The sequence below is a fragment of the Megalobrama amblycephala genome, linkage group LG8 (genome assembly GCF_018812025.1).
Source record: "Megalobrama amblycephala isolate DHTTF-2021 linkage group LG8, ASM1881202v1, whole genome shotgun sequence".
Lineage (NCBI taxonomy): Eukaryota > Metazoa > Chordata > Actinopteri > Cypriniformes > Xenocyprididae > Megalobrama > Megalobrama amblycephala.
This window is the reverse complement of record NC_063051.1, coordinates 1,318,451-1,341,015: the sequence shown is the minus strand read 5'-3', so window position 1 is coordinate 1,341,015 and position 22,565 is coordinate 1,318,451. Positions and strand designations below refer to the sequence as shown.

At 36.7% G+C, this 22,565-nt stretch overlaps 1 protein-coding gene across 1 annotated transcript in view; it reads left to right on the top strand.

The window, feature by feature from the left end:
* Positions 1-22,565, top strand: part of LOC125273361 (cadherin-22) — a 240,439-nt gene that overhangs the window by 205,987 nt on the left and 11,887 nt on the right. Inside the window, exons 11-12 of the mRNA XM_048198623.1 lie at positions 5,446-5,563; positions 15,429-15,680. Coding sequence (XP_048054580.1) covers positions 5,446-5,563; positions 15,429-15,680 — 370 coding nt within the window. The remainder of the gene's footprint in view (positions 1-5,445; positions 5,564-15,428; positions 15,681-22,565) is intronic.

Here is a 22,565-nt window from a genome sequence, read left to right as displayed (position 1 = left end):
AATAGTTTACCCAAAAATGAAAATGTTGTCATCATTTACTCACCTTCACATTGTTCCTGTGAGTTTCTTTCTTCTGTTGAACACAAAAGAAGATATTTTGAAGAAAGTTGACGGCAGCCATTGACTTCCATAGTTTTTTTTTTTTTTTTTTTTACTACTATGGACGTTAATGGCTGCCGTCAACTGTCTGGTTACCAACAATCTTCTTTTGTGTTTAGCAGAAGAAAGTAACTCATTCAGGTTTGCAGCAACATAAGGGTGAGTAAATGATGAACTATCAGTGAACTATCCCTTTAATGCATTTTCCTGGTGTTAATGTGAATGATTCATCAGTGCGCGATATTCTAAAGAAAAACATTTCTTCAACATATGTGTCAAACTTGCTCTGCTCTGAAATTGCTTTCCTTTTCAGCTTCACACTTATTTTTCATCCACCAGACCGTCCTATATTTTTGAATCAATTAATGATTCTTTTTGAAATTATGAGGAAACAAGACGACTCCAGTGACTGTTTTAGCGAGTAATTTGTTACGCTCTCTTAAGTATGAAACCAATTTCTGAATATATGTACAATTAGCCACTTTGCATTTTGATCGTTCAGATGACTACTATTAATAAATGTATGTTATGTTTATATTCATTTTATTTTTACCCATTTTACCCATTTTGGAAGACATTTGAACTGGATCTTTTTATGTTAATTTTTTTTTTTTTTTTTTTTTTAAGTAAAAAATGCATGAATTTTGCATGAGTGTAAATATTTTAAATATTAAATATTCTATTTTCTCTGATTCATAGAAAAGAGCCGGTTCATAAGAGTCACTTGTTCAGTAGTAGTGCATCAGTGAAGTAATATGGTTAACAGATCCAAACACCATGAAAATAATGAAAGCACCGCTTCCCAGTTCCCAACCTTACAAAGTTGTGGGCAGCATTTCATCCACAGCACTAGCGTAAATCGATGCAGTAGATGAGGGATGTTTGGAAGGAGGCGCTCAGCGGGAATTCAGCAAAACTTCTCTTTCAAGCTGGGAAGAGACCAATAAACAAACATCTTAAAAATATAACATCTGTTTCGTTTACTCCCCCTCTTCAGTCATGTTGCTGAAGTTTGTGTAACGCTCTTTATGCAGTTTTCTGTACCCCAGAAAAAGTCACTGGAGTACGGCATGTTGATTAAAGGGTCTTAAACGCGACCTGCCGTTGCTGTAGCGTGTGCATTATCAGCTGCAGACAGAAGTGGAGCGTTGCGAATAATGATGGGGAGAATAGGCTAGAGTTTAGTTTAAAGCTGCTGTGGATGGAATCAACATAAACATTATCAGCTGCAAGTACTCCCAGAGTTATGAAATATGCTTTGGAGTTTCAACACCTGGAGTTTTACTCTAATATCAAGAAGTCCTGGTGGTTTAATTATGTTCCAAATGAATGTCTATGCTGGTCACAGCTGGTTAGTTTTGATGTTGGACCACTATACTTCAATTGTTCATTTGTCCTTGCATGAAAGTTAGTTGTTTTATCATTGGCAACACTTTACAATAAGGGTGAAGATGTTGCAGTGGTGAAATGCATTAGCTATCATCGACAACAGAAGTAATGTTATATAGCTTTTACTGTTAAAAAAAAAGGAATTAATATATGTGGACATAATTTTTAATCGAGATTGATGCGTGCTGTAAAAGTGTTTTTCATTCACTGTAAAAAATATTTTCACAATTTCAACTTTTTTTTCTAACTTAAATTCACTGATGTTGTTCAGCTAACATACTATTTTAAGTTTCTATTGATTAAACTAATCTCTTTGTGGTTCAAAATTTTCCAATTTGTTCAAACTTGTGGATCAAAATTTTAAGGCATCCAGGTTTCTTACTTTGAAGTTAAAAGTGAAAAAACTGTAAAATTATGATATACTGTATATGGATGGATGGATGGATGAATAGATGAACAAATGGATGGATGTACGGATGAACAAATGGATGGATGTACGGATGGTTGGACGGATGGATGGATGGATGGATGTACGGATGGATGGATGGATGGATGGATGGATGAACAAATGGATGGATGTACGGATGAACAAATGGATGGATGTATGGATGGTTGGTTGGATAGATGGATGGATGGATGGATGGATGGATGGATGTACGGATGGACGATGGATGGATGGATGGATGGATGGTTGGACGGATGGTTGGACGGATGGATGGATGGATGGACGAATGGATGGATGGAAGAATGGATGGATGGATGGACGGATGGATGGATAGAAGGATGGACGGATGGATGGATGGATGGATGGATGGATGGATGGATGGACGAATGGTTGGACAGATGGACGAATGGATGGATGGAAGAATGGATGGATTTACGGATGTACGGATGGACGGATGGATGGATGATAGAAGGATGGATGGATGGATGGATGGATGGATGGATGGATGGATGGATGGATGGATGAACAAATGGATGGATGTACGGATGAACAAATGGATGGATGTATGGATGGTTGGTTGGATGGATGGATGGATGGATGGATGGAAGAATGGATGGTTGTACAGATGTACAGATGGACGATGGATGGATGGTTGGACGGATGGACGGATGGATGGATGGAAGAATGGATGGATGTACGGATGGACGGATGGATGGATAGAAGGATGGATGGATGGATGGGTGGATGGATGGACGGATGGTTGGACAGATGGACGGATGGATGAATGGATGGATGTACGGATGGATGGATGTACGGATGGACGAATGGATGGATGATAGAAGGATGGATGGATGGATGGATGGATGGATGGATGGATGGATGGATGGATGGATGGATGGATGGATGGACGGACGGATGGATGGATGGATGGATGGGTGGATGGATGGATGGATGTACGGATGGTTGGACGGATGGATGGATGGATGGATGGATGGACGGATGGATGGATGGATGGATGGATGGACGGATGAATAGATGGACGAATGGATGGACGGATGGATGGATGGACGGATGGATGGATGGATGGATGGATGGATGGATGGATGGATGGACGGATGGATGGATGGATGGATGGATGGATGGACGGACGGATGGATGGGTGGATGGATGGATGTACGGACGGATGGATGGATGGATGGATGGATGGATGGATGGATGTATGGATGGATGGATGGATGGATGAATGGATGGATGGATGGATGGATGGATGGACGGATGAATAGATGGACGAATGGATGGACGGATGGATGGACGGATGGATGGATGGATGGATGGATGGATGGATGGACGGATGGATGGATGGGTGGATGGATGGATGTACGGATGGATGGATGGATGGATGGATGGATGGATGGATGGATGGATGAATGGATGGATGGCATCTAGACATGACCCAGACTGGACTCCTAAGCATGCAGACGGTTCACACTGCCACTGTTTTGACAGAAAATACATTTTTAAGATATAGCTGAAGGTTACACGTGTTTAGCACTAAGGAACAAGAAGTAAGATTTCACACAAGGCTTCTTTACCTTAACTTACCCTCGTAATGATTGGCAAGACTGCCTGCAGCTCACAGCCTGCGATAACAGCACTGAGTGCACAGCCGTGAATGAATGTTAACACTGAGGTCTGTTTCTGTGCCAGAATATGTTTCCATGTGAGCGTGACTGACAGTCAGTGGGCTTCAAACCAGCATGAGTAAATGTGCCGTCCAGCTCTTACATTAGATGGATATCAGCACCTCAGGGCAGAAACATACTGTAAATAACATACGTTGGTTACTGCAGTGGTAACTAACATCAGTATGTGATAGTTTCCTTCAAACCTGTGATTTTTAAAATGACATGTGAAGGCTGTTATTTATAATTATTAATTTATTATTATATATTTATTTATAGCTTGACGGCAATGCAAGTCGCTTTGGATAAATGTATCTGCCAAATGTGTAAAAGTCATGATTTCAAAATTGCAGAATTAAGACTTAAATTTCATGAATTATCATATGACTTTGTAAGACATGGAATATAGTGCACAAGTGCTTTTTGGAGCCTGAAAGCTATGGTAAGTATGAAAAAGTGTTACACAAAAAATAACAGCATACAGGTTCGAAATGACAAATGAGTGAGTGAATAATGACAGAATGTTCAGTTTGGTGAACTATTTCTTTAAAATCTTCAGCGAATTGTTGGTTTCTCATCCCCGGGAGCGCTGCACGCTGACTGCGTCCTCGAGGATTGAGGCTTAAAGACAAGCACTTTGCCACTCTTGGAAACTCCAGCTTTAATCATTTTGAAGGGAAAACATCAGTGTTCGTGTGTGGTCTCCTTTGAGTATACTACAAGCATTTGTCCTTGCTTTCACTTTCCATGTGTGTGTGTGTGTTTCCTTTTCATTTTCCAATCCGAGGAAGCGTGAGTGTTCCTCTCTGACTTCATTTGTACTTTAGGGAGCAGGGAAAGACTTTGCAAAAAGAATTTTAATTTACTTTTTTTTTTTTTTCCTCTCTCCTCTAATTACACTTTTGGATTTCCTATCGCCCTCCCTAAAAATTGACACAAATGCCGTGCGAGCCTTTTGATGACCGTGTAATGAGAAATGAGCAACGAGAGAACATGGGAATTTTAGCGGGATTGTCTGAAGTGCCGCCCACTCCCTCTCTTTCCCGCGCCTCTGTTTCTCCCGCCCTCCTAAACGCTTCCATCTGTTGTCTCACAAACCGGCTAATGTAGTAACTGGGCCCGATGCCTCTCACAAGTACACCCACTCTCACTGCGACAACTTCTTCTTCGACTTGCACTTCAGATTTATCACAGAACCTGTAATTCGAAAGCCTAGAAGCCTAGAGATCTCAGTGTAGTTTTAGCAAAATATGACAAAAAGGGCATTTTTGTTGTTACATTTTTGGAAGAAAAGCTCCTGCACACAGTACACTGTACTTACTATGCAAGTACATAGTAGTTAAGCCCGCCTAATATAAAGTGGGTCCCAAACTTCCCTTCAAATTGCCATAAGCAAGTGGAACATGACTTGTGTTTGCACCGTTTGTGACAACACCAGCTGCATGAACCTGGCGATGTAGATATGCACACTTTTGTTTGTCACCGGTATCATCTCAACATGTGGACGTACTCTAGACTAACATAGCATTGGACTTGCCAGAAACAGCCGAAACCGCACGGTGTGCAGTGAGTCATCTACATCAGGTAAATATTGACTTGTCGGCTACTTTTCTGGAGGAGTAATCGACTAGTAAATATGAGTAGTCATGCAATCTCATCTACGTTCCTTCAAGGTGCATCTGTGGGGTTTTATGATCCAGCAGGTGAAAATGCTTCATCTAATCACTTAGTAAAGTGACAACACATGTGATTTGAGGGACCATGCATGTACGCTCTTGGATGACGCACACACTGAGGTTTATTAAAATCTCTTTCTGTCTCTCTCTGCAGCTCATTCACACCATCAGCGTGGTGGACAGGGATGAACCGCAGTCTGGACATCGATTCTACTTCACGCTGGCACCCGAGGCCTCCAACAACCGCCACTTTACGCTATGGGACATCAAGGGTGAGAGACCGGATCTTTACCTTTTTATTATACGTTTTGGATGCTTTGGAAAGTTTTCTTTTACATGCATGAATATTGATTTTATCTATTGCATTTACATTAAAGTTTGGAATAATTACTGCAGTCTTTAGTGTCACGTGATCTTTCAGTACAGAAATCATGCTGATTTGATGATTATTAATAATGGTCATTATTATCAGTGATGAAAACTGATTTGTCAGGATTTTTTTGATGTCTTTGATGAAATCATTTATTTGAAATAGAATCTTTTGTAACTTAGATATAAATAGATATCTTTACTGTCACATTCATTCAATTTAATACATCCTTGCTATTTAAAAGTATTTATTTATTTATCACCCCAAACTTCCACCAAAATATGAAGCAGCACAACTGTTTTCAACATTGATAATAATCAGAAATGTTTCTTGAGCAGCAAATCAGCATATTAGAATGATTTCTGAAGGATCATGTGACACTGAAGACTGGAGTAATGATGCTGAAAATTCAGCTTTAATCACGGGAATAAATTATATTTTACTATATATTCATATAGGAAACATTTCACAATTTTGACTGTTTTTTTATCAAATAAAAGCAGCTTTGGTACATGAGCACAAGAGAACGCTTTTAAAAACATTTAAAAAATCTTAATTAAACCAAACTTTTGATCAGAGGTGTATCTATTATCTATTGCATATATATATATATATATATATATATATATATATATATATATATATATATATGAAATACAACATGTGTAAACAAAACATTTTCAGACATATTTGATATAATTTTACTAGTGGGTGCAGGGCACTATAATTCATTTATGTAAGTGAGGATAGCAAAATAAAATAAACTGTGACATATTATACCCAAAAATTATTCATACAGTGGACTATCAGTAATTTTGATAAAAATTTGGAACCAAAGATTATTCAGACACTTTGACCTGACCATGTTTTGATTAAGTGTTATCTGACATAATTAAGATTAATTTTTTCTGGCACAGTTAAACTCTGAGATCTTGTCATATTTTATTACCATTTATTTAAACTATAGTGAATAAACCGTATTAATGAATGAAATGTTCAGTGTCTGAATAAATTTTGGTTTGAATGTATATATATGCACCAATATATCGGCCAATAATCGATAACCGATAGTCAGGGCTGATATATCCTGTCAATCAAAAGAGAGCTGGAAAGAGCACTGAATTTGTGATTTGTGTAAAGAAAATGCTAAGAAACCAGTTTGATTTTCAATATAAATAGTAATTATATGAATTAATAACATTCAGAAAGTTAATAAATATTAATTTAATCTTCAGAATTTAGCTAATGTGTGTTAATATTAATTTAAGTAATGTGCATGTTTATAACTGATACCAGTTACTCTGAAACAAGTTGATGATGGAGTACAGAATAGAATTTTTATTTGCATTTCTTTCAAAATATAATGATTAATTATTAATTATAATGAAATTATCATTAATTTAAAAGAAGGTATAAAAGGCAGAACCTCCAAACTATCAGTATCGTTATCGGCAGATATCACTCTGGATAATCGGTATCGGCAGAGAAATTTAGTATCGGTGCATCTCTAATATATATATACTGTACTATCTTTGGCTCAGTTATGAGTATTGAAGCAGAATTTTAACTCTGGTCCCTGTTGGGTTTTGCAAAGACATTTCACCTTTGACTCCTGTGTGGCGTGATGACCACAGCTCAGGTCTGAGTCTCCTGCAAAGGAGAAATCAATACGAGTGAAACAGTCTTCCCCCTAATCCTCTCGTGTTGGACAGACTCGAACCGTCTGTCCGTCTTTAGGCGAAACAGAAACATCAGATCTGTTTGTTGAGTCTGACGTTCTGTTAGAAAGGAACTTCAAAAAACCATCCGACCAGTGAGAGTTTCTACAAAGCGTTTTTACACGATCTTTGAGCAAACTTCCCCAAGCGGACACCTTATCTTTGACTCTGCGCTCATGGATAATCAGATGGATGCAGTTCCTCCAGGCTGTTTCGGTGTATGACACTCCCTCGACAGGACGCTCGGCTGTCTCTGACCCGCATGAGGTGTCATAAAAGTACGAGCCAAGTTTTCCGCTCTCCCGAAAAGACCAATATGAGCAGAAAAAAAACCTTTTGGTGTAAGTCTGACTTGACAAATGCAATCTTTCATGAACGCTCCCGAGAGGTAGGCCGCATTGTCACTTTTATGACATCACCTTCTGTTGTAGCATCTGGTGTTTGTGTTCGGAAACAGAGAATGAGGGGTATTTAATATTTCTGTCCAATTCATATGCATGGGTTTTCTGTTATGTTCTGGGAATTCTTCTGTTTTGATTATTTTGACTTTAAGAATTATTATTTAAAGACCCAAAATTGGAGCTTTGTGGCATTTATTCCACATCAAAAGTTGACAAATGTTTAGCAAATAAACATTGAAAATCCTAATTAAATTGCACATAAAATTATAGATAGATAGAGAGAGCGCTCTAGAATTATTGAAGTGAATCCATCTGCAAATAATCCGGCATTTTCTCCTTAGATAGCTCTCAAATGTATATTTTTCATTTCATTTTTCCCCGTCAGGCCGTGTTATTGCTGGCCTCTTTAGAGATGTGTGTAAGTTGATGTGACGCATGGGCAAATCCAGACTGATCTGACAGGATGGAAATGTCAGCTGTGGAGAGCCAGGGAAATGTCAGCGGAGCACGTGAGGGTGGCTGAGGGCCGCACAAACACAAACACATACATGCACGCTTGAGCGGAGAGCCCTGCGCGGGAACACTCACACTGAGACACACAGACGAACTATAGCTGTTAGAAATGCACTTGTTTACTAAAGCACTGTGAGAATACAAACTGTGCAACCGTGCATTGATATTAAAAGAGTGGATCTCATGAAGAAACCTCCAGGTCGTTTTTCACCCCTAAATAAAGAAAACAGAACAGAAGTGTAATTTATGGAAGATAAGATCGAGCACAAACAGTAGTAGAATATGAACATACAAAATGAGAAATAAAAACAATTACAAGGCAGTATGCAAATCATTGTGAGCGATAGCATGTTAACAATTGCTGAATTAATTGTATTAATAAATTAATATTTATATATTTGTGAATGTGTGTGTGTGTGTGTGTGTGTATATATATCTTGTCATATTTTATTACCATTTATTTAAACTATAGTGAATAAACTGTATTAATGAATGAAATGTTCAGTGTCTGAATAAATTTTGGTTTGAATGTATATATATGCACCAATATATTGGCCAATAATCGATAACCGATAGTTTAAAAACAGCCGATAGTCAGGGCCGATATATCCTGTCAATCAAAAGAGAGCTGGAAAAAGCACTGAATTTGTGATTTGTGTAAAGAAAATGCTAAGAAACCAGTTTGATGTTCAATACAAATAGTAATTATATGAATTAATAACATTCAGAAAGTTAATCTTCAGAATTTAGTTAATGTGTGTTAATATTAATTTAAGTAATGTGCATGTTTATAACTGATACCAGTTACTCTGAAACAAGTTGATGATGGAGTACAGAATAGAATTTTTATTTGCATTTCTTTCAAAATATAATGATCAATTATTAATTATAATGAAATTATCATTCATTTAAAAGAAGAATTTTGAAGAAGAATTTTGGTGAATTATTCATATGTTTTAAAATATGAATAATTAATAATATTATCAATTAATAATATTAATTAATATTAATACAATTAAATTACCATACTGTATATATGTTTTAAAATATGAATAATTAATAATATTATCAATTAATAATATTAATTAATATTAATACAATTAAATATCATACTGTATATATGTTTTAAAATATGAATAATTAATAATATTATCAATTAATAATATTAATTAATATTAATACAATTAAATATCATACTGTATATATGTTTTAAAATATATATTATATGTTATATAATATATACAATTAAATATATTGTTTATATATATATATATTTTTTCATATATTAAAACAATTAAATGTCATTGTTAATGAATATTAATTCATTAAAAATAATAGTATATTACATTTTTAAATATGAATAATAATACTATTATCAATTAATAATATTAATATTAATACAATTAAATATCATTGTATATATATATATTAACTAAAAGTATGAATTAAAAGTGTAAATAATATTTAATAATATTTAGTAATAATAACACTTAATATTAAAACAATTAAATGTCATTGTTAATGAATATTAATTCATTAAAAATAATAGTAATATTAAATAATAGTAATACATAATTCTCTATAATTAACAAAATTATATGTGTGTGTATCTATGTGATTTATCATGTAAAAATATTAATATTATTTAAAATTGAAATTATTAAATATTATTATTAATATTAAATACAATAGTAATTAATAATACTTGATGAACAATACAATAAATAAAACATTTTTTACAATATTTATACATTTTATAGTATTTTTATGATTGTTATTACTATTATTCTTTTCTATTATGGTAATGGTATTTTTTGGGGAAAATGTGCTTAATTCTCAAAAACTGGTGAAGTGTGTGACTTCTGTGCTACCAATGGCACCAAACGGATTTGCAATCTGTTTAAGTGGTATAACAGTATTTCTCTCATTTGATTTCGGGATGAAATATGACCCAGAAACTCTCCTAAAACGACACCTACACAGGTTTCCCCTCTCAAGCACACTCAAAAGAACACACTTTGTATCCTCCCACGTCCCATATCCCCCCATACTTCTGTTTTCGTGGACACATTTGTCAACCTGTCAAATTGAATCTGTCACTTTTTTTCTTCGACACCGCAGCGCTGCGTTACCTTCTCCCTCTGTGATCCGGCACGAGGACAAACAGTTTTTTTAGGATGTCAAACTTTTTAGCTATCTGTGCTATTGATTCAACTGTCCTTTCACTATAATATTAAATTCATCTGTTACTCTGTGCTTTGAATAGCCACATCTGAGTCCTTCCAGAGAGAGAGAGAGCTGTTTGGCGCGTTGGGAATTTGATTGACGACTCCAAACAAAACATCTTTTGTTTTTTCATTTTGGACAGCTCGTCTGGAGCCAGTCAGGCTGTTTTCTCTCACCAGTGTTTGATTTGTCTTTCCCTCGTATGCTACTAACATTTTCCGTGTCCGTTTGCTCCCCAGTTGCCTGTTGGCGTGCTTTTAGTCGAAACAGAACATATAGCGCAGGCAGAGGGCATTGTTCGTTGTTACTCAGTTTGTTTGGGGATTTTTTTGGCATCGGCGGTAAGTTTTGTTCTGGTTTGATTTCATTGTTCTCTTTCCATATTCTGTATTCAAAGGAGTTTGACTGTTCTGCCCTCAGTCGGCTGATCCTGTGAAACAGAAACGTTACAATATGTTTCCATCTGGCAAATACTGATGCCCAAAACAAGTGTTTGGACTCGTATAAATGTGTGAATGTGATTCATCAGATCAAGTGCCTGTATCTGTGTCTTAAGTGGATTTTCTAATGCTGTGACATTCATGGTTATTTTGGCCCAAGTGTCCATCCACTTTTTAGGAATGTATTTTATTAGATTATACACTACAGGTCAGAAGTTTTTGAACCAAAAATTAATTTTGAGTGTTTTTGAAAGAAGTCTATTCTGCTCACCAAGGCTGGAATTATTTGATTAAAAATACAGTGAAAACAGAAAAATTGTGAAATATTATTACAATTTAAAATAAGTGCTTTTTATTGTAATATATGTTAAAATGTAATTTATTCCTGTGATGCAAAGCTCAATTTTCAGCAGCTATTACTCCAGCCTTCAGTGTCACATGATCGTGAAAATTCAGCTTTACCAGCACAAAAATAAAGTATGTTTTAAAAATATATTCAAATAGACAATCACCTATTTAAATTGTAATAATATTTCACAATATTACTGTATTTGCTATATTTTTGATCAAAAAAAAAAAAAAAAAAAAATCATAATAATTGCAAACTTTTTGTCCGGCAGTGTATATGTATCATATTAGTTCAACTCTGCATGGAAATTTAAAGATGAAATATATTGTATTTGGCAAAATCACATCAATAGGATTTTGTTTACATGTTTTTTTTTTAATAAAATCCCAAAGCTCTTTTCTACAATATTTCATCAACTAGTTATTGTTTAGTCATTGTGTACAGTAAAACCCGCTCGATTTGTGAGCGATTTATTTCTGTGTGTCACGCAAACAGGTTCTGAATGATTTGTTTGCGAATTGAATCATTTTAAAAATCTGTATCCAACGTCTGGAAAGGTCATAGCAATTCATCGGTCAAAAAGTGCAGAAACCCTTATAAACGTAAGCACTAAATTTGATTCAGTGCTTTTGATGACTCGAAATCAATTATGAAGCTAATCTGAATGCTGATACGAGGTGCTAACCTCAATCAATGGTTTCCTTCTGCTTCCTCTTTTTGTCATTTAGGTGTTTGCCAGAAAGACGTGGCCCAACTAGATTAATATTGAAAGGTCACGGCTCTGTGCTCTTTAATAAATGATTGGTTGATAGATTTGACATAACCCAATCAATGACTGTGTCTCCGTCACATTTTAAAATGCATCTCAGAATTTACTTCAGCTCAGTGCAGGGCAAACAACTCAGCTGTTGTTCGGTTATGGTAATGTCTCCATTTCTGATGTTTTTAGACTTTAGAAAGGGAAATGGATTTGTTGCCTTTCTTGATGGAGTTTGCTATATTTATGAGAATGAGAATGCCTTTGAGAGAAGATTTACTGATCCAGTCAAGTCACAATGTCACAGTGCTTTTACTCAGCAAAAATTCCCTATGGTAACGTGTATATGTATTTATCAGTAAGTCGTGCTCTAGCGGTGTAGGTGACAGTGATGTATGTCCTCCATGATGGATGGCTGGTGTGCCTGTATGCAAGTCCATTAGTTGAGTTGTTGCTGTAGTTTTTTCACAGTATTTTGCTGTTTGTCAGTGTTAGTCACATTCATACATCTGGCGTTTCAGCAGCTGGCTGTAAAAGCTTTTGGGCAGTTTTGGAGAACTTTAGACTTGCTGTTTCCTTCTAAATAAAGTTTGCAACGAGTTAAGTTTATGGTAGAAAAAAACGATTGACTTGAATGCATTACAAGTAATGCATTACAACTTGAGTTATGTAATCAGATTACTTTTCTTAAGTAACTAGTAAAGTAATGCATTACTTTTTCACATTTATTTACTGCCAGCGTTCCTGTCCCGGTGTTGTGTGCACTGTGTGAACATGATGGCTATTGTAGTTCTAGACTAAATGTGAACATGCCTTTTCTCATCTCACTTGCACAAAAACATTCAGTATTCCTCAAAATGAATAAAAGCAGTGAAATGAAATCCCAGAATTTTATGCAAACCTGTAATAATTAACAATATTAAATTACACAAATATACTTTATGTATTTAATCTCACTTTATTAACCAACAACCTTCAATTATCTAATTAAACCATATTAATAAGCAAAAATGACTTTAAATTAGATTTAGAAATAAGAGTGTTGAACTTCTTTTTCCTGTAACCTATTATTCTTTAATCCAGAATAGCAAAAGTAACGTAATGCATTACTTTTCATTACTTCGAGTAACACAGTTAGTTACTTTTTTAGGGAGTAACGCAATATTGCAATGCATTACTTTTAAAAGTTACTTTCTCCAACACTAAGCACAACTATGAAACATGCTTACAAAATCTTTAACCATTTTTTAATAACATTTGAATAAAGGGTGAAGATGTCAATTTTCATAGGCCGGACATATATATATGTACTTATATATTTTATATATATATATATATATATATATATATATGTAGGTTTATTATTATATATAAGCAGTGATGGGAATAACGGCGTTATAAATAAACGGCGTTACTAACGCCGTTACTTTTTTCAGTAACGAGTAATCAAACGAATTACTTTTTCTCCCGTTACAACGCCGTTACCGTTACTGGCAAAAAAATGCCGCGTTACTATAATTGAGCTCACTGAAGCGGTTTTCATCCGAGTAGGCTCTCTCTCAGCCATAGGACCTGCAAAGTTTTTTCTCTGGTGTGTGCTGCGGTTAGCCATACACAAATATAATTTTAAAGTGATAATAATAAACGATGCTCTGTGTGTGTGTCTGTGAGCATGCGAGCGGAACGCGAGCTCAAGCCAGAATACCCTCTGTGACATGCAGGATACCTATATGTGAAATAAGTTTTTCTAGTCGACTAGTAGTTATTAATTTAAGCCATTAGTTGACTAATCACATTTATATTAATTTAATTTCTTAAATACTGGAGCAAATAAACCATAATAATGAGCGTTTATGTAATATAGGCTATATAAAACTCAAGCGCACGCATAAATCTTGCCATAAAAACACGGCAAAAGTAATAATTATGAATGTGACCAAAACAGCAAGGAGACATTTTAATTGTTTATTAATAAAGTAATGTTTTCTGAATCAGTGTCAGCTGCTTAGATGAAGTTGACATTGCTGACTCTCATCATCTGCTCATTGTGGGCGCGCCTTGAGAGAGAATGCACATTTATTTCGGTTTAGTCTACATAATCAGAGTAACCTATTTCTTTTCGTTTTTAGATATTTCAGGCTTTCTGTAGAAATATTTCTCATGTCTGCGAGGCTATACGCTGAGTTTCGGTTCATTTAGCCTATAAGATTCGCTCTAGTTCACACACCAGTGATCACGCCCACGCCTGCCATGATTATATTGTCTGCTATATTTGCTTCTTATTTATTAAATCCAGGCAATTGGTTGATGAAACATTGATTAAAATTAAGATACAATTTTTACAAAACGAAATTCACTTTAAAGAGAGGCTTTCTACAAAACAGAACTTAATGAAGTGGTCAAAATCATGTCTGACCCACTCCATGCCTCCCGATATATTGATCATCTTATGATGCATCTTACTCATGCTGTTCACTTTTCATAATCAAGTAAATGAATTTAAAACATAACATAGGACTATTTAAACATAAATATGAAACTACTTTTTCTTTAATGGCTACCAACACGTATTAGAGTACAGAGAAATTTCATAAGCAAGAGTGGATCATGTCACGAGTCGGATCAAGAATAACTTATTCTTAGACTTATATTTAATATTGGGGGCATTCAAGTTATTTGACATATTTTTTTTTTTTTAAAAAAGTAACGCAATAGTTACTTTCCCTGGTAATTAGTTACTTTTAAAATGATGTAACTCAGTTACTAACACCGTTACTATTTGTGAGAAGTAATTAGTAACTATAACTAATTACTTTTTTAAAGTAACGTGCCCAACACTGTATATAAGTCTCTTGTGCTCACCAAGTCTGCAATTTTTATTCAAAAATTCAGTAAAAACAGTAATATTGTGAAATATGATTAGTATTTAAAAAAACAAAACAACTATTTTAATATATTTTAAAATGTATTTTCTGTGATGGTGAAGCTGAAAAATAATAAGTTTAAAAAAGCAGAATTTATTTGAAAAAAAAAAAAGTTCTTGTGACAATATAAACGTCTTTACCGACACATATGATCAACTTAATGTGTCCTTGTTGAAAAGTATTTCTTTTTTTCTTTTCTTTTTCTTTTCTTTTTCTTTTTTTTAATGTACCCAACCCCAAACTTCTGGACTTCTAAATATACAAAAAAATGAAATTATATTGCTTTTTATTATGTCTCTTTACCATGGTAAAGTGATGGTATAGTACAGATTTTTTTTTGTTTGCATTTTTTCACTTATTTTCAATAATAAAAAAATAATGTAGATTTTTAATAAAACATATGAATAAGTTCTGTTCTCTCCTCTCACTGACTCTGTAGACAACACAGCCGGCATTAGGACGCAGCGGTCTGGATTCAACCGTCAGGAGCAGAACGTGTACCTGTTGCCCATTCTGGTGGTGGACAGCGGCCCTCCGGCCCTCAGCAGCACGGGCACACTCACCATCCACGTGTGCGGCTGTGACACGGATGGAGCCATTCAGTCCTGCAACGCCACAGCCTACGTCATGTCCGCTGCACTCAGCCCCGGCGCTCTCATCGCACTGCTGGTGTGCATCCTCATTCTCATAGGTAAAACCTTTCACTTGAGGAACTTTTTCATTTATTTACAACTTAATGTCAGTGTCTGTGAGAATGCAGTTCAATGCATTCCTCCGTTTCTTAAAGAGGACCTATAATGCTTTTTTGTTACGTGTTCATGACGTCATCGTAGGGAGAAGCCCCTCCCATAACCGGTGACGATCTGCCCTATTAGCATAGACACAGCCCTGAGCAGTGTTGGGCAGTAACGCGTTACTCTAACGCAGTTACTTTTGACAGTAACTAATACTGTAACGCATTACTTTTTAAATAAATGAACTCTGTTACCGTTACCATATGGTGCATTGTACGTTACTTTTTAAATTAATTAATTTTGGCTGAAGTGTAGCCTACAGCCTAACCTGTTTACAGCAGCGACGCATTGTAGGATTGGTGGATGCCAACCACTGTAAACACGAAGACGCACTGTGGCCGTGTTTCCGTTTATTCAAGTATGTGCGGCAGTCATGGTGAGTCAAGGCGAGAGCAAGACGAGTTTCTCAAAGTGGAAATATGCTCAATATTTCACTTTAGTTGAGCATAAAGACAAAAACCTTTTAGTCAAATGTAAGCTGTGTCTTTGTGGTTCAAAGGTCCTATCTACTGCGATAAACATGTGACATGCTGGGTCGAAAATATGTGAAATAAGTTTTTCTAGTCGACTAGTAGTTGTTCATTTAAGCCATTAGTTGACTAATCACATTTATATTATTTCTTACATACTGGAGAGAATAAACTAATAATGAGCATTTATGTAATATAGGCTATGCACTCAAGCGCATGCATAACGCTTGCCATGAACCGGCAAAAGTAATGATTATGAATATGACAAAAAACAGCAAGGAGACATTTTAACGGTGCCCAAGAATGCTTTTTCACAAGATGTAATATAAGTCTAAGGTGTCCCCTGAATGTGTCTGTGAAGTTTCAGCTCAAAATACCCCATAGATTTTTTTAAATTAATTTTTTTAACTGCCTATTTTGGGGCATCATTAACTATGCACTGATTTTCTGCGCGCCGCCCCTTTAATTCGCGTGCTTCCTGCCACACGAGCTCTCGATTATATTACAGCACATTTACAAAGTTCACACAGCTAATATAACCCTCAAATGGATCTTTACAAGATGTTCGTCATGCATGCTGTATGCATGCTTCGAATTATGTGAGTAAAGTATTTATTTTGATGTTTATATTTGATTCTCTATGAGTTTGAGACTATATACTCTGTGGCTAATGGCTAATGCTTCACTGTTGGAGAGATTTTTAAAGAATGAAGATGTGTTTATAAATTATACAGACTGCAAGTGTTTAAAAATGAAAATAGCGACGGCTCTTGTCTCCATGAATTCAGTAAGAAACGATGGTAACTTTAACCACATTTAACAGTACATTAGCAACATGCTAACGAAACATTTAGAAAGACAATTTACAAATATCACTAAAAATATCATGCTATCATGGATCATGTCAGTTATTATTGCTCCATCTGACATTTTCACTGTTGTTCTTGCTTACCTAGTCTGTTGATTCACCTGTGCAGATCCAGACGTTAACTGGCTGCCCTTGTCTAATGCCTTTCATAATGTTGGGAACATGGGCTGGCATATGCAAATATTGGGGGCGTACACCCCGACTGTTACGTAACAGTCAGTGTTATGTTGAGAGCCGCGTGTTTTCCGGAAGTCTTTTAAACAAATGAGATTTACATAAGAAAGAGAAAGCAATTGAGTTTGAAACTCAATGTATGTCTTTTCCATGTACTGAACTCTTGTTATTCAACTATGCCAAGGTAAATTCAAATTTTGAATCTAGGGCACCTTTAATTGTTTATTAATAAAGTAATGTTTTCTGAATCAGTGTCAGCTGCAAAGATGAAGTTGACATTGCTGACTCTCATCATCTCCGCATATACTGGACGCGCCTAGAGAGAAAATGCACATTTCATTCGAATTACATAATCAGAGTAGACTCTTTTCGTTTTAAAGTAGACATTTCAAGCTTTCTATAGATATATTTCTCATGTCTGCGAGGCAAGCAGCCTATACGCTGAGTTTCGGTTCATTTAGCCTACAAGTCGCGCTCCAGTTCACGCGCCAGTGATCACGCCCGCGCCTGCCATGATTATATTGCCTGCTATATTTGCTTCCTATTTATTAAATCCAGGCAATTGGTTGATGAAGCATTGATTAAAATTAAGATACAATTTTTACAAAACGAAATTCACTTTAAAGAGAGGCTTTCTATAAAACAAAACTTAATGAAGTGGTCAAAATCATGTCTGACCCACTCCATGCCTCCTGATATATTGATCGTCTTATGATGCATCTTACTAATGCTGTTTACTTCTCATAATCAAGTAAATGAATTTAAAACATAACATAGGACTATTTAAACATATATATGAAACTATATTTTCTTCAATGACAGTACAGAGAAATTTCATAAGCAAGAGTGGATCATGTCACGAGTCGGATCAAGAATTATTTATTCTTAGACTTATATTTAATAATGGGGGCATTCAAGTTATTTGACATATTTTATTTTTTATTTTTTTTTTAAGTAACACAATAGTTACTTTCCCTGGTAATTAGTTACTTTTATAATGATGTAACTCAGTTACTAACTCCGTTACTATTTATGACAAGTAACTAGTAACTATAACTAATTACTTGGTCCCACTTTATATTAAGTGGCCTTAACTACTATGTACTTACATCAAAAAATAAGTACAATGTACTTATTGGGTTCATATTGAATTGCAAAACACTTTTGCTGCTATTGAGGTGGGATACGGGTAAGGTTAGGGACAGGTTTGGTGGTATGGGTTGGTTTAGGGGTAGGGGTAAGGTGTAAGGGATGGGTCAACAGTGTAATTATAAATGTAATTACAGAAATTAATTACAGATGTAATTACATGCAGGTATTTTTAAAATATAAGTACAATGTAAAAACATGTATGTACACAATAAGTGCATTGTATCAAATTATTAATTTAAATGTAAGTACATAGTAGTTAAGGCCACTTAATATAAAGTGGGACCAATTACTTTTTTAAAGTAACGTGCCCAACACTGGCCCTGAGTGAGAAGCACAGAGTCCGCTATTTCTGTATCCTCGCTGTAGCAGCTGGAGTTTTACAATGTCTTTTCACCAAATTGCAATACAGTATGTAACAAATGCAATAGCATGTCATAAAAGCAAGATGACTACATAAGTTATAACCGTACTTAAACTAAACTATACCTGTTCTATCTTCATGCAGCATCTATTCTCTGGCTCTGTAGGCATCTTATGACAGTCCCCACACAGCACCTGTACAATGATTTATAGATTATCATGACAGAACATGCTAATCGATGACTTATGCTGCGTTCACACCAAACGCGAATAGAGCGTCAAATTCGCGTCTACCGCGTCTAGTTTGCCGCTTGAACATTTTGAATGCATTCGCGTGTCTAGAGCGAAATAGACGCGCGTAAAAAACAAGCGTTTGAAGCGAAATTGACGCAGGTCCGAGGTGAAATCCGCTTCTTGTGGGAGGGGCAAGTGCTAGGCGGTTGTCTGTTTGCAAGATGGCTGATGTTGATCGTGCGTTCATCGAGAGAGCTACCGCTTTGTATTTGCTCTGGAGAGCAGAACAGCGGCGTAGGGGTCAGCGTCGCGGGAAGGCCGCGGATCGATAAACGTGTACGTGTCTCAAAAGTGAAATGTGTATTTACAACTTACCAGGTAGCCCAATCTCCTCACTGACACTCTTCCAAGCGAGGTCCTTTTTATTCCTGTCTGAAGTATGAACTTGTGTCATAAATCTCTGGGTGACTGCTCACTGATAATATCAGTCGTTCCTCCATTTTGAATCAGTGACTCCGGGCGGGCCTGCCGCCAAAGCAGCAAGCAGGCTCCTGATTGGTTAACGCGGCGCGAATTTACGCCAAAGTTAAAATTTTTCAACTCGGGCGTCAGACGCGAATTCGCGTCACACGCTAAATGCACAAAAAGCACCATTGACGCGAACTAGACGCGCGAATGAGCCGAATTCGCGTCTTCCGCGCCGCGCTAAACGCCTCATTCGCGCCGCGAGACCTCCAGACGCGCGTAAACGTGTCTTTACATTGACTTAACATTGAAATCATTCGTGCCAGACACTCTATTCGCGTTTGGTGTGAACACAGCATTAGAAGAAAGTTAACTTCACATGAAATACACAAATTCATCAAGTAACCATTCAGAAATGTCTTGCTGCATTATACATGTTGTCACTTCTTGAGTCTCTCGACTCTGATTAGAACCTGAGGCTGAACACCACTACTGACAGTTTCTGACATTTTCAGTGCGTGAGATTGTCCTGTTTTGTTGTTGCCGGTATGCTGGAGCATGAGCTCTTGAAGCTCCGCCCTTCTTGAAAGGGGGCCTTTCAAGGCCTTTTAATTTGCATTTAAAGGGACACAAACAAAAACGGTGTGTTTTTCATCACCCCCAAAAAATTTAACATAAAAAAATGATCTGTGGGGTATTTTGAGCATCACACACACATGTGGGGACATCAGAGACATTTTAACATCTTGTAAAAAGAGGCATAATAGGTCTCCTTTAAGTAAAACATGTATTTTAGTGTTGCACAGATTGTCCTTTTGAGCCTGAAATACTTTTCTAGGTACTTGTTACGCATTTCTGGTGTAATTCTTCTGGGTGGAGTTTGTTGAATGTAAACAGTGTGTTACAGATAGTTACATCACATCCTGACATGGATACCACACAAATTAAGTTTTTTTTGTTTGTTTTTTGCTGGTTGCGAGATGAATAACTTTTACAGATCGAGTTGATATGTGATTCTATCACACCAGACTCATGCTGCATGCATGTAATATTATGTTACGGTTATAGCTTTGATACAGTGTGACAGATTTGACAGCGTATTGAGTACCAACATCATGTACTGTAGCTTGACTGGTAGAACATCGCAGAGGTCATGGGTTTGAATCCTTTTGAAAAATGTATATCTTGAATTCACTGTTCGTTTTAGATAAAAATAATCTGCCAAATGAATAAATGCAACAAGTCAAAAGTTTTTACACACTTTATTGACATTTATTGACATATTTACACACTCCTGCATTTATTATTTGTAGTATGCTGTCTATAGATATTAAGTAGTAAATATCCCAGAAGATTTCTTGAGCATTTATATGCAGTGTGTATGTCATATATATATATGTGGGTCAGTGATGTGAATGAATGAAAGGTTCACTCATCAATATCATTTCACTTTTAACAAAACACAGATCACCAGGTGGCTGATGGATCTTGAAGATGCAAGTACATCCACTTGAGAATGCATATTTGAGCATTAATATCTGCATTTATGGAGCAATTGATAAAACCTTTCATCAGTAGTGTTCATTGAGACCAGCAGACTATAGAGTCGAGCAAGCGCTGGACATTTGAACTGCCTTTGCGCACACACACACACATCATATTTACCTCCACGACCGCTGTAACTCTTTTAATGGCCCATCATCATTCCAACCTTGTTCTTTGGTCTAAATGTGGCAGGAGGCAAAAAACAAAACTAGAATGACATGAAAGCTGATCAATATTTCATTCAGCATCCTTTGCTCACTGACTGCAGTTGTGCATCCTCTATCAGGCACAGTATGAAAGCTTTTGTTCATGCAAAGCAAACACACACACACACATACACACAATATAGGCCTCTGTGAATGACATCCAGCCTCTCTGGCAGAGGACGGTGAGTTAAGGGAAGCTTGGGACGGATACAGCCCTCGCTCGCAAAAGAGCAGCATCAGCACCGCTGTCCCCGCGGATCGCTGAGCTCTTTAAATAGAGCAGCCTTTCCAGACATCCACGGCACTCCAGTTCCCATGTAGAAGAGCCGTTGGACTGCGGTTCTGTTGTCATCGCTGAAAGTTTTATGACTTTCTTCTGGCCTCAGTATATCTGTCTTTATTTCTCTCCTCGCCACTTAGAGCTTTTTCCATCTCTCTTTCTCTCTCTATTTCTTTCTCTCTCTCTCTCTCTGTCTTCTGCAGTCGCTCATCATGGGAAAGTATGCGACATGAATTGTTCTCAGTCAGCTGAGCATTTCTTTTTCCTCTCTGTTGCTCATCTTTCCTGCTGTAAATCATTTATAAGTTGTGTGTGGGTCATAAGAAGGCTATCCTTTCTGTTTAATTACCGTGTTTGCTCAGTCAAGCATTACTATCATTATTGCTCATACTTTTAGTTAGGGATTTTGAATGAATAAATGAATTGATTCAAACTTGATTCAAAAGGTAGTCAAAAGTTGGGGGATGTGCTGAAATGTAGGAAGTGTTCCGAAAAGTAGAGGTTGTGCCAAAAGGTAGGGGAGTGTCAAAAGGTAGGGGGCGTGATGAAAGGTAGGGGGTGTGTCAAAAGGTAGGGGGGTGCTGAAAGATAGGGGGTGTGTCAAAAGGTAGGGGCGCGTGATGAAAGATAGGGGTGTGTCAAAAGGTAGGGGGCGTGATGAAAGGTAGGGGGTGTGTCAAAAGGTAGGGGGTGTGCTGAAAGGTAGGGGTGTGTCAAAATGTAGGGGGTGTGCTGAAAGGTAGGGGTGTGTCAAAAGGTAGGGGGTGTGTCAAAAGGTAGGGGGCGTGCTGAAAGGTAGGGGGTGTGATGAAAGGTAGGGGGTGTGTCGAAAGGTAGGGGGCGTGATGAAAGGTAGGGGGTGTGCTGAAAGGTAGGGGGTGTGATGAAAGGTAGGGGGTGTGTCAAAAGGTAGGTGGCGTGATGAAAGGTAGGGGGTGTGCTGAAAGGTAAGGGGTGTGTCAAAAGGTAGGGGGCACGATGAAAGGTAGGGGGTGTGCTGAAAGGTAGGGGGTGTGTCAAAAGGTAGG